The sequence below is a fragment of the Podarcis liolepis genome (genome assembly GCF_965112155.1).
Source record: "Podarcis liolepis genome assembly, chromosome: 12".
Taxonomy (NCBI): Eukaryota; Metazoa; Chordata; class Lepidosauria; order Squamata; family Lacertidae; genus Podarcis; species Podarcis liolepis.
The window spans coordinates 536,574-547,059 of NC_139563.1; the positions used below are offsets into that span (position 1 = coordinate 536,574).

Consider the following 10,486-nt stretch of genomic DNA (forward strand, 5'->3'; position numbering starts at 1 on the left):
GGGGCCGCCTCTACCTGTATGTCCCACGGAGGACCTTAAGGTCCACAAATGACAACACCTTGGAGGTCCCAAGCCTGAAGGAGGTTAGATTGGTCTCAACTAGGGCCAGGGCCTTTTCAGTACTGGCCCCGACTTGGTGGAACACTCTGTCCCAAGAGACCAGGGCCCTGCAAGACGGAGCTGTTCTTCCTGGCCTTTGGTTTGGACTCAGTCTGACCCTTATGTTCCCCTCCCCTGACGGTTTTGATCTATGGGATACTTTTAAAATGAGGCTGCATATAAATTTGCATTTTAACCTGTATTTTAAATTGGTTCCCCCCCCCCATTATGTTTTTACTGTAATTTCATTGGTGTTAGCTGCCCTGAGCCCAGCTCTGGCCGGGGAGGGTGGGGTATAAATAAAATTATTATTATTATTATTATTATTATTATTATTATTATTATTATTATTATTTATTATTATTAAAATGTAGGTCAGCCACTGCCCCATAGGGATTCTTCTGGGAGATTATTGAGCGCCCCCAGGTGTCTGATGTAGGGACTGCCCAGATGGATTGCAAGACTCTCTTCTGAGAGTTAAAACCCATCGTCTGCTTGGGAAAGACTCTGAGGTGGACTCTTCTGCGAACTTGGCAAACAGGAGAAGGAGGAGACAGGAAAGGGATTTCGCTCCCCCCTTCCAGATGTGTGAAGCTGGTGAAGAAAACCACTGGAGTCACCGTAAGACTTTTAATTAAATAGTTATCAGGATGGATCCAAGACGTTAAACCGTGGGACTCCCTGCGGCAGGAGACCGTGGGGGCTGGATGGCTTTAAAAGGGGGTCAGACCAATTCATGGAGGGCTCTGCTCTGCCCTCCACACTCAGAGGCAGCAGCGCTTCTGAACAGCAGTCGCCGGGAGCCACAAGAGGGGAGAGGGTCTTGAGTTCGAAACCTGCTAGTGGGCTTCCCATTGAGGGCACCTGGTCGGCCACTGGGAGAACTGGGTGCAGGACCAGATGGGACACAGGCCTCATCCAGCACATGCTCTTCTCATGCTCTTAGTCAACTAGTTATTTTATGACCTTTACATATGACTAAGTGGAGCAGGAAAACTCACTTGAGTCCAGCGCCCAGTGCTCTGGGGAGCCCCATAAGCTAGGCCTGTGGGCATCAGGCCCTCCTCCCTGCTGTGTCCCCAGAGGACAGTGCTCAGTGGTAGACCCTCTCGGCACATGGAGGTTCTACTTAGCTCCTGTGAGTAATAGCTGCTGGCACACCTGCCCCCCTCCTCCTCTCTAGAAATTTGCTGAAGCCACTGACTCACACGGTATTGCCAACTGTTAACAGAAAATCTGAGGGCTCCCTTGGACAAAAACAAAAACACGAACCAGGATTACTTGGAGCAAAACAGCAGCCTGTAGGCTTGGCCTTTATTGAACTGTTGCAACAGGGTGCTCCCCTCACTTGCAGGAGAGAGGAAGGACCCAGAAAAATGCTGTGCAAGGGCTTATAAAGACTTTTGAAATTCCCCTCCTGTAGATCAAGCCCACCCCCAGAAACATGCATACATTACAGAAAGGAGGGGTTGAGGGAGGAGTTGTGGTGGTAACCTGAGTGTCCTGTCACCTGGCTGGTTCCCCCTTTCCCCCTCCCCATGAGTACTTTCCAGGTGACAGAGGGGACTTTGCAGTTTCCTGCCCCCAGAGGGAAGAGCTGATCATTGTCCTTTGTTCCTGTCAGTGCCGAATCCACTCCCATATGCAAGTTCTTTGGGATCTTGATGGTCTTCTGTCTGGGACCATCAAGGTTGGCATAGCAACTGGGCAGGGCTCCTGTGGATGTGCTGGGATGCTGAAGGGATTATGGCTGCCCTGTATCAAACCTTCCCCATTTTGTAGTCCTTCCTTCATGGAGTCAAATAAAAGTGGAACAGTGCAAATCCGATGTATGGTTGATTTTCTATGAATTTATAACAGAAGCGTAGCGTATGTCGTGTGTGAGTGTGAGTGGAGTTTGTACAAACTGAATGATTGGGGGGGGTTCCTGCTACACCATGTCCCGTGGCAGCAAACTCCACGGCATGGAGGCATCTGGTCAGGGCCTGTGAGGACAAGGTGCTTGGCTAGATGGGCCTGATCCAGCACATGCCCTTCCTGCATCCTTCTCATCTGGAGAAGTCCTTCCTGCTGGCTGTCTTTACTCTCAAACAGGTGTGTGGTGGAGGAGGATGACCCCCCCTCAAAAAATCTCCTAATATGAAACTGATTTTGTGCCCCAGGAAATCATTTGCCTCATGTTAGAGGGGCAGCCCCCCTCCTTCACCCAGGTGCCCCCCTGCCTGGGTCTGAGGTGCACAGGAAGCCTGAAGTCGGGGGGGGGGTTGGATCTGGGGGGTGGGCTTTGGTGCAAGCCAGGAGTGCCGAGGAGGAGAGGTCAATGTCTGGGGTTGGGGTTTGAGGGGTGGAGAGGAAGATGGGGCCAATCCTGCCTGGGGCTGGGCTACACCTGCCAGTAGGTGCCATTGTAGCTGAAGGGCTCCTGGGAGACGCAGGGCATGGGGTCGGCCGGGGTCCAGCGCTGGACATGCACCCCAGACCTGCCCCCAGGCTCAGAGGGGCGCACGATGACGGTGCGTCGCGAGGCCACAGAGGGGTCTTCGTCGAAGAAGTTGAAGGGTCGCAGGTAGAAGCCCACCACGTTGCCCGGCGTGGACGTGTTGGGGATGTCCTCCGAGTGGGGGATGTGGAGGAAGCCCACCGTCACCCAGGCCACCAGGTCCTGCCGGAGGGAGAATAATAATCGTAATAATTTCTTATTTATACCCTGCCCATCTGGCTGGGCTTCCCCAGACACTCTGGGCGGCTTCCAACAAAATATTAGAATACAGTAATGCATCAAACATTAAAAACTTCCCTGAACAGGGCTGCCTTCAGATGTCTTCTAAAAGTTTGGTGGTTATTTTTCTCTGACATCTGACGGGAGGGCGTTACACTGGGCGGGCGCCACCACCGAGAAGGCCCTCTGCCTGGTTCCCTGTAGCTTGGCTTCTCGCAGGGAGGGAACTGCCAGAAGGCCCTCGGAGCTGGACCTCAGTGTCTGGGCAGAACGGTGGCGGTGGAGACGCTCCTTCAGGTATACAGGACCGAGGCCGTTTGGGGCTTTCAAGGTCAGCACCAACACTTTGAATTGTGCTCGGAAACGTCCTGGGAGCATCACGGCGCATGAATCTGCCTGCCCTGGCCTGGATCTCCGTGTGTGCTCCCCCCAAAACCCCAAGTGAGCCGCCCTGCTGCTCCTCTTCCTGCCCCCCACGCCCAGGCCGCCCTCACCTGGTTCTCCAGGCTCTCATCATTCTTGAGGAAGTTCTCAAAGCTGACCGTGGGTCTCCAGGGGTCGTTCTGGATGTAGAGGCTGCTGCTGGTGTCCTCGTTGTCGTGATGCTGGGTCACTGCTAAGGGGTACCTGCCGGAGGGACACGACCCCTCAGTCCCCAGGGCATGGGTGCCCCTGAGCCCACCCCATCAAAGAGAGGCCAACCCACACAGCGGGCAGGAGGTGCCCAACACCTCCTGCCCACTTGATCAGGGGTCAGCAAACTTTTCCAGCAGAGGGCTGGTCCACTGTCCCTCAGACCTTGTGGGGGGCTGGACTATATTTTGGAAAAAACAAGGAACGAATTCCTCTGCCCCACAAATAACCCAGAGATGCATTTTAAATGCAAGGACACATTCTACTCATGTAAAAACACGCTGATTCCTGGACCGTCCGCGGGCCGGATTGAGAAGGTGATTGGGCCGGATCTGGCCCCTGGGCCTTAGTTTGCCTACCCATGCGCTGAATCAAGGAGGCTCCCTTCTCCCCATCTGTTCCACAGGGGGGCAGGCTCCCTCGAAAGTGGGGGGCTCTCCTTCCTTGGAGGATTGTAAGCAGATATTTCATCAGGGATTCTTGAGCTCAAGGAGGAGAGATCTAGGGCCGGCTCCCAGCCAGTGGGGCTCTGCTCTGCCCTCCACACTCAGAGGCAGAGATGATTCTGAAGGCCAGGAGGGGGGAGAGGCTCTCTGCAGGTTCCCCATTGGGGCATCTGGCCGGTGACAGTGAGAACAGGGGGCTGGAGCAGATGGGCCCCCCTTGGCCTCATCCAGCAGGCTTTCCTTAGGTTCTTAAACCCACAGGCAAGCAGCAAGCTTCAATGAAATGTAATTTTTTTTTGGGGGGGGGGGAATCAGACCACGCTGGATTTTGGGATGTTAACCTGGAACCCCCGTTTGCTATGTTAATTACTCAGTTTGGGGGGGGGGTGGAGTACAAAATGCAGAATTTCCGATCCAAATGGGCCCAAAACGAATACATCCCTTTGGCACCAGTTTGGAGGAGATCCTAAATTTTGGGGTTACAGGTTAATGAAGCTCAATCCTGAATAGCTGCCTTGGTTAGAGAGAGGGGCTGATAATTCCAAGGTTGCAGGTTCCATCCTGATGTGGGGCAGCTGCATATTCCTGCCTTGCTGGGGGATGGACTAGTTGACCCTCGGGGTCCCTTCCATGCTTCTCTGGAGCAGGAGCCCAGCGCCAAAGCAGCACCCACGGGACTGTCCAGCAGCGGCTCCTCGCGAGCAATTCCTGTCTCCCACCTGCCCCCAGTTTCCAGCCTTCTTTCTGGCCAGACCCCGACGGGGGGGGGGTGTGAAACCGTCCCGTCCACTCCGGAGAATCTCCAGGCGTGGGCGACCCGCCGCTCCCTTCGGCTGGGAAGTGGGGTGGGGGCTGCCCTCCCGCCCGGCGTCCCAGCTCGCCCGCCCGCCCCACCTGCCGGCCGGGCTCACCTGCTCCAGGTGATGCCGCGCTCCTCCTGCCAGCCGCGGGGCAGGACGCGGTCGGCGTGCGAGCTGAGCTGCAGGCGGTAGCTGCGCCGGTGGCCCCAGCGGTTGGGCTTCGCCGGGTTGCCGAAGAGCAGGTAGCGGGGCAGCGGCTGGCCGAAGGGGAAGGCGGCCTGGCGCTCGCGGAGCCGCGGCTGAGGCTCCAGGCGCGGCTGCACCAGCGGGTGACTCGGCTCCCAGGGCAGAGAGATGTTCTCCAGAGCCACGTCCAGCGTCTCGAAGCTGTTCTCCAGGCCTGCAGGGGGAGAGCGGGGGGGGGCGGGGGTCAGGAAACCGGCAGGGGAGGGGGCCCTGAGGGTGCCGGGGGGGCGCCTGGCACGGCAAAAGGGGCCAGCCCCGAGGGGCATGCAGTTGGCAGCGGGCCAGGAGAGCCGGCGGGGGGAGGGAGGAAAAGGTTCCCCTCTCACAAGAAGGGTTCCCCAAGGGGGAAGCGGGGATCCTTGGGGGCTCAACGGGGCAGGGGGCGCTGCAGCTGCAAACCACCAGGCTTGGAAAAGCTGCAGTCGCTGAATGAAGTGCACCAATTTTGTGGAGTTAGTTAAACTAATCCGTTTTTATCAGAGTTTGCATAAATGTGCAATGAATTGTCCCTGTTTGAATTTTATTCCGTTGTGCCTTGCAGGGGGTTGGACTAGATGACCGTCGGGGTCCCTTCCAACTCTAAATAAAAAAATTCCTTCCAGTAGCACCTTAAAGACCAACTAAGTTAGTTCTTGGTATGAGCTTTCGTGTGCATGCACACTTCTTCAGATACATGCACACGAAAGCTCATACCAAGAACTAACTTAGTTGGTCTTTAAGGTGCTACTGGAAGGAATTTTTTTATTTTGACTATGGCAGACCAACACGGCTACCTATCTACTACCTTCCAACTCTGTCATTCCCTGATCCTATGCTTATCTTCCTGAGATGGTTGCGCAGGCCAATATTCTGAGTATAATGCTTTTTGTAGGGTAGGGGGCACGGGGAGTAAGTTGATGGAACCAGGCGGGCGCCCCCCCAAATGGTAACTTCTGCCCTACAAATTCAAGAAGCGGAGTTGGGGGGCGGGGAGACCCCTCTGCTCTGTTCTACAGACCTTGCGATGGAGCCTCCAGAGTGACTGGGAAGGGGGGGGGCAGCTCGTTCTGGCGCTTGGAGGCAGAGGCTGGGACCTCCCCCTTGCCTGCCTGCCTTCGAGCTCCTCTGCCGGGGGTCAAGGACGGGGCTTGGCCACAGAGCCCCCTCCCTTTCCCCGACGGGGGGGGGCGCCTGGCTCTTCTTCAGACGTGACCCTGATGGCAAGGGATGCTCGACAGCAGAACGGACACCCTTGGGAGGCGGCGGGCTCTCCTTCGTGGGAGACGTGGAGTCACCCCTGCCGAGGGTTCTGTGATTCCTGCATTGCAGGGGGTCGGACTACATGACCCTGGGGGTCCCTTCCGCCTCTACGATGCAATAAAAGCAGCCACAGCTGCAAACAGGCGCAATTCCTTGGAGCTCGGCCTGTTCCGTGACTGGAAAGGGGGAAGGGGGGCGACTGAGGATGGACTGGGCTTAGGGCCTCCCCGACTCCCCCCGCGCCCCTTTCCGCGAGCGAGCGAGCGAGGGCCCCACCTGCGACGTCCAGGTCGACCTTGTAGTGCACCAGGTGTGTGTGGATGTTGCCCAGCAGGTGTTCCTGCAGGCGGTTCCCGTAGCGGAGCCCCTCGGGCGTGTAGAAGGAGGCGTGCACGTAGCCCGTGGCGTGCACCTTGGTCTCCAGCACCCCGTTGGGGTAGAGCAGGAAGTCCCAGATGTAGTCGTAGTTGTAGACGGTGGAGGTGGTGCGCAGGACCAGCGCAGCACCCTCGAGGCCCGCGTAGAAGTGGGAGCCGCCGCGGAAGTTGCTGTCGAAGTGGCGGCGCAGAGGGACCCCGGTGGGCAGCTCGAAGATGCAGAGGGCACGCGGGAAGCGCACGGGTCCCGGGGCGTCGTACAGGTGGTGCGCGTCCAGGAAGGTGGCCCCCTCGGGGCAGTCGACGCCGGGCGCCAGCTCGTGCGTCACGGAGCCCATGCCCCAGCCCACGTCGATGTACTTGGTCTGCATGGCGGCCGGCGTGTTCCCCCCGTAGATGGCGACGGCTTCCTGCACGCTCACCTCGTAGGCCACGCGCTCCCCGTTGAAGCGCACGTCGAAGAGCTGCAGCCCCGTGGACGAGCGCAGGCGGAAGGCCAGGCTCCAGCCGCTGTACTCCACCAGGTTGCCTTCCACCCAGTAGCGGCGGCCCTGCGGCTCGCACACCTTGGCGCCGTGCGCGTCCGTCGGGGGCCCCGCCGAGAAGCTCCCCCGCGGCACGAAGGTGGAGAAGAGGCTCTCGTCCGGGTGCGGCGGCAGAGGCACGACAGGCACGGCGCCCGAGGCGTGGAGCTGGGCCAGCTCCTCGGCGCTGTTGAAGTAGCGCCCGTTGTACCACAGCTTCTGCACCTGCCAGAGGCTCGGGTCAAGTTCCCGGTGGTCGAGCAGGACCTCCAGGCCCACCGGGTGCAGGAAGAAGCCCTCCACGAAGCGCTGGAGTATCAGCCAAGTGCGGCGCTCGCCCGAGGCCAGGCCCCGCGGGGCCACCTCCGTCAGGGTCAGGCACCGGTCGCCGCAGTTCCCGAAGCCGAAGCCCGAGGCGTCCAGCAGGAACTGCTGCAGCGGAGCCAAGCAGTCCGCCAGCCGCTGCGAGAGCAGCCCGAACTCCAGCTGCGACATCGGCCGCGCCGCGAAGGGCGCCGGCTTCCCCCAGGGCCGGTAGGAGGTGGGCGCGGGCAGGGGCCACACCACGTACTCGGTGACATTGGGCTGCGCCTCGGCCCCGAAGAAGACCACGGCTCTGGCCCGGCGTCGGGGGCGGCGCCCCCCGGACTCCAGGTACCGCAAGGCGCGCCCTTTCTTCGGGGCCAAGAGCTCCACCAGGAACAGGCTGTTCTTGGCCAGGGAGGGGGCTGGATCTGCCTGGAGGCCCAGCTCGGGCCGGCCCAGCAGAAAGTCGCGGACGGCCCGCAGCTCCGCCGGAGTCAAGTCGGAGAAGATGGAGACCCCGTCGTGGCGCTGCGGGGGTTGGCCGGAGGCGGCCGCGGCCAGGAGGCCGAAGACGGCCAAAGCAGAGGACCACATCTCGCCCTGCGGGAGAAAGAGGGAGGCGTCAGCAAGTGGGGTCGGGGCAGGATCCGGGGCCCCAGTCTTTCTCCAGAGTCTGACCCCGGAGTGTGGTGTAGTGGTTCAGAGAGGTGGCCGCGTAATCTGGGGAACCGGGTTTGATTCCTCGCTCCTCCACCTGCAGCTGCTGGGTGACCTTGGGCCAGTCACGCTTCTCTGAAGTCTCTCAGCCCCACTCACCCCACAGAGTGTTTGTTGTGGGGGAGGAAGGGAGAGGAGATTGTGAGCCGCTTTGAGACTCCTGAAGGGGAGTGAAAGGCGCGACATCAAATCCAAACGCTTCTTCTTCTTCTTAGTCTTGGATACACTGAGTGGCAGCCGCAGCTCTCGGGGTCTCAAGTGTGGGAGATGACAGTCCAGCAAGGATGTTCTTGCAACTTAGCAGAGACTCAGACCACAGAAAATGTAGAGTCGGGTACATGAAAAGGGAGACCCCGCTCGCAGCCTAGCCGGCTAAATAGACGGCTCCACAACCTTCTTCAATTCTGCTGCTAAGGGGGGGGGGGGATGTTTACCGCTACTCAGCCCACAAATGTGGGTGCCTGGAGGGATAAATCGAATGAGTATATCGTCTCCTACCTAATAAAACCGGCCCCGCATCAAGCAAGGGTCTTGCTCATCCCAAGTTGGAGATGCCCTTGCCGAGTGAACCCGGGATCTTCTTTCCGCGTGGAAGGCAGGGCCTGTCCCACGCGAGGTCCTCAAGAGCCAGCAGAAAACTCTGGTTTTAATTAAGGGTGACGTTTGGACATGGAAACCTCCCTACAAGTAGCTATCGTCCGAATGGGGGTTTTTTGGCGGGGGGGGGGGCAGCGCCCACAAAGGGAGGGCTAGAGAGTCTTTAACCCTTCCCTGCCTTGCATGCTGCCATCCCAAGTCTGGATCAGCCCCACCCCCGCTACTTGCGGTGGGAGAAATTCTCCCACTGGTGGCACCGCGAAGCAGAGCTGAGCACTTCGGCCAGGCGCTTTGCTTGACAGGGAAGCTCAGCTTTGGGGCCGCCCCGACGGAGCCGAGCGCAAGGCTTTGCAAAACCTCCTCTCCCGCTTTGCTGAATGTGAACTGCCTGGCAGCGCCTCCCGGGGTAAAAGTCTGTGGACTTCAATCTGCTGTAAAGCGCAGAACGAGGGTTTTGTTTTCATCTTTTAGACAACTTATCTGAATTCAGATATTGCAACATCTCCCTTGTTTTCTTGCTTTACTTTGATAGCGGGTGAAACGGAGTTCTTGGGGAGGGTCGTAATGGGAAAAGGAGGCCTGGAGGGTTTCAGGGAATCATAGAGTCGGAAGGGACCCCAAGGGCCATCTAGCTCAGCCCCCGGCCACGCAACGCCTCGCCTCTCCCTCTTCCAGCCTCCTAGAGAATCCGCTCTGACGGCAGGGTCGCCACTTTGCAACGGGCCACGAGATATTTTTGGAGGGCCTGCCTGGCTCTTCGCTTTTTGCAGAACCCTCTGAAGTGCTATAGAAATAACAAATATATCCAGGAAGGGGTCCCCCCCCCAGCACGCACAGAGTGCCTTTTTCTCAGCCCTGAGTAATAGCTGGAAGTCTTTGAACCAGAAAACCCGTCTGCTTGCATCTCAGGATTGAGCCCCCTCTGGGACAGAAAACCACGGACTCCCGTGCCATGTGGGGCATCGTGGCCTTGGCAGGAGGGAAGGCGCCCTCGTTCCCTGGTCTCCTTCCTAAGGAAACCAGACAAATGCCCTCCCTGGAGCTTTGACCCTCCTTGCCCCTCTGTGCTGCATCGGGGGGCACTTCTGGAGCAGGGGTGCAGCCCTGGCTCTGAGTTAGGATCCCTGGCGCCCCCTCCCTAGAGGTGCCCCTTACCTGTCCAGCTCCTGGGCTCTGCTCTCCTCTCAGGGCTGCTCAGGCTGGGTGCTTCTGCGGGGAGCCCTGAGTTATCATACCTGGGAGAAGGAGGGAGGGGCGGGGAAGGCTGGCCGAGAGAGGCAGCGATTGGCTGCTGCTGGGCAGTGGGTGGGGCTGAGTAGCAGGTGCCTGGAGGGGGGGGCGCTCCCAGAGCTCCTGGGAGCTGGCAGGGTGCAGGGTGGGCACACGGTGGACTCATGTGAAGCTTGTGGTCCACCAAGACCCCTAAGCCCTTTCCCTACGTAGACTCAGTGCGGTGGCAGACTGAGATGGCAGAGGGGGCCCACGGAAGCCCCCTGACCACCATACGGAAGGAGTCAACGCAGCAGCTCTGCCTCCCCCCCCCCTTTTACCCGGACAGCCACTTTTGGAGGGATACAACCTCACTCCTGCCACCAACTTGACCCCAGTACCAGATCCAAAAAAGAAAAAACTAGCACTTTTGCAGGCACCACATTATACCCCTTCCACATTGGTAAGAAACTGATGTTTCAGGGAGGCAGCAGCTACACTTTGGAACTCCCTGCCACTTGACATCAGGCAGCGATCTTCACTGGACTCCTTTTGCCAAATGCGAAATTTCAAT

The 10,486-nt window shown here is 58.6% G+C and overlaps 1 protein-coding gene across 1 annotated transcript; it reads right to left on the reverse strand.

The window, feature by feature from the left end:
• Positions 1-1,746: 1,746 nt before the first annotated feature.
• LOC310690264 (diamine oxidase [copper-containing]-like) lies at positions 1,747-9,938 on the reverse strand. The gene is made up of 5 exons (XM_083468958.1): positions 9,859-9,938; positions 6,459-7,989; positions 4,809-5,097; positions 3,313-3,445; positions 1,747-2,761 (listed from the first exon to the last, which is right to left on the reverse strand). The coding sequence occupies exons 2-5, from the start codon at positions 7,981-7,983 to the stop codon at positions 2,483-2,485; spliced, it is 2,226 nt and encodes a 741-aa protein (XP_083325084.1). The 5' UTR covers positions 7,984-7,989; positions 9,859-9,938; the 3' UTR covers positions 1,747-2,482.
• Between the last annotated feature and the right edge of the window lie 548 nt (positions 9,939-10,486).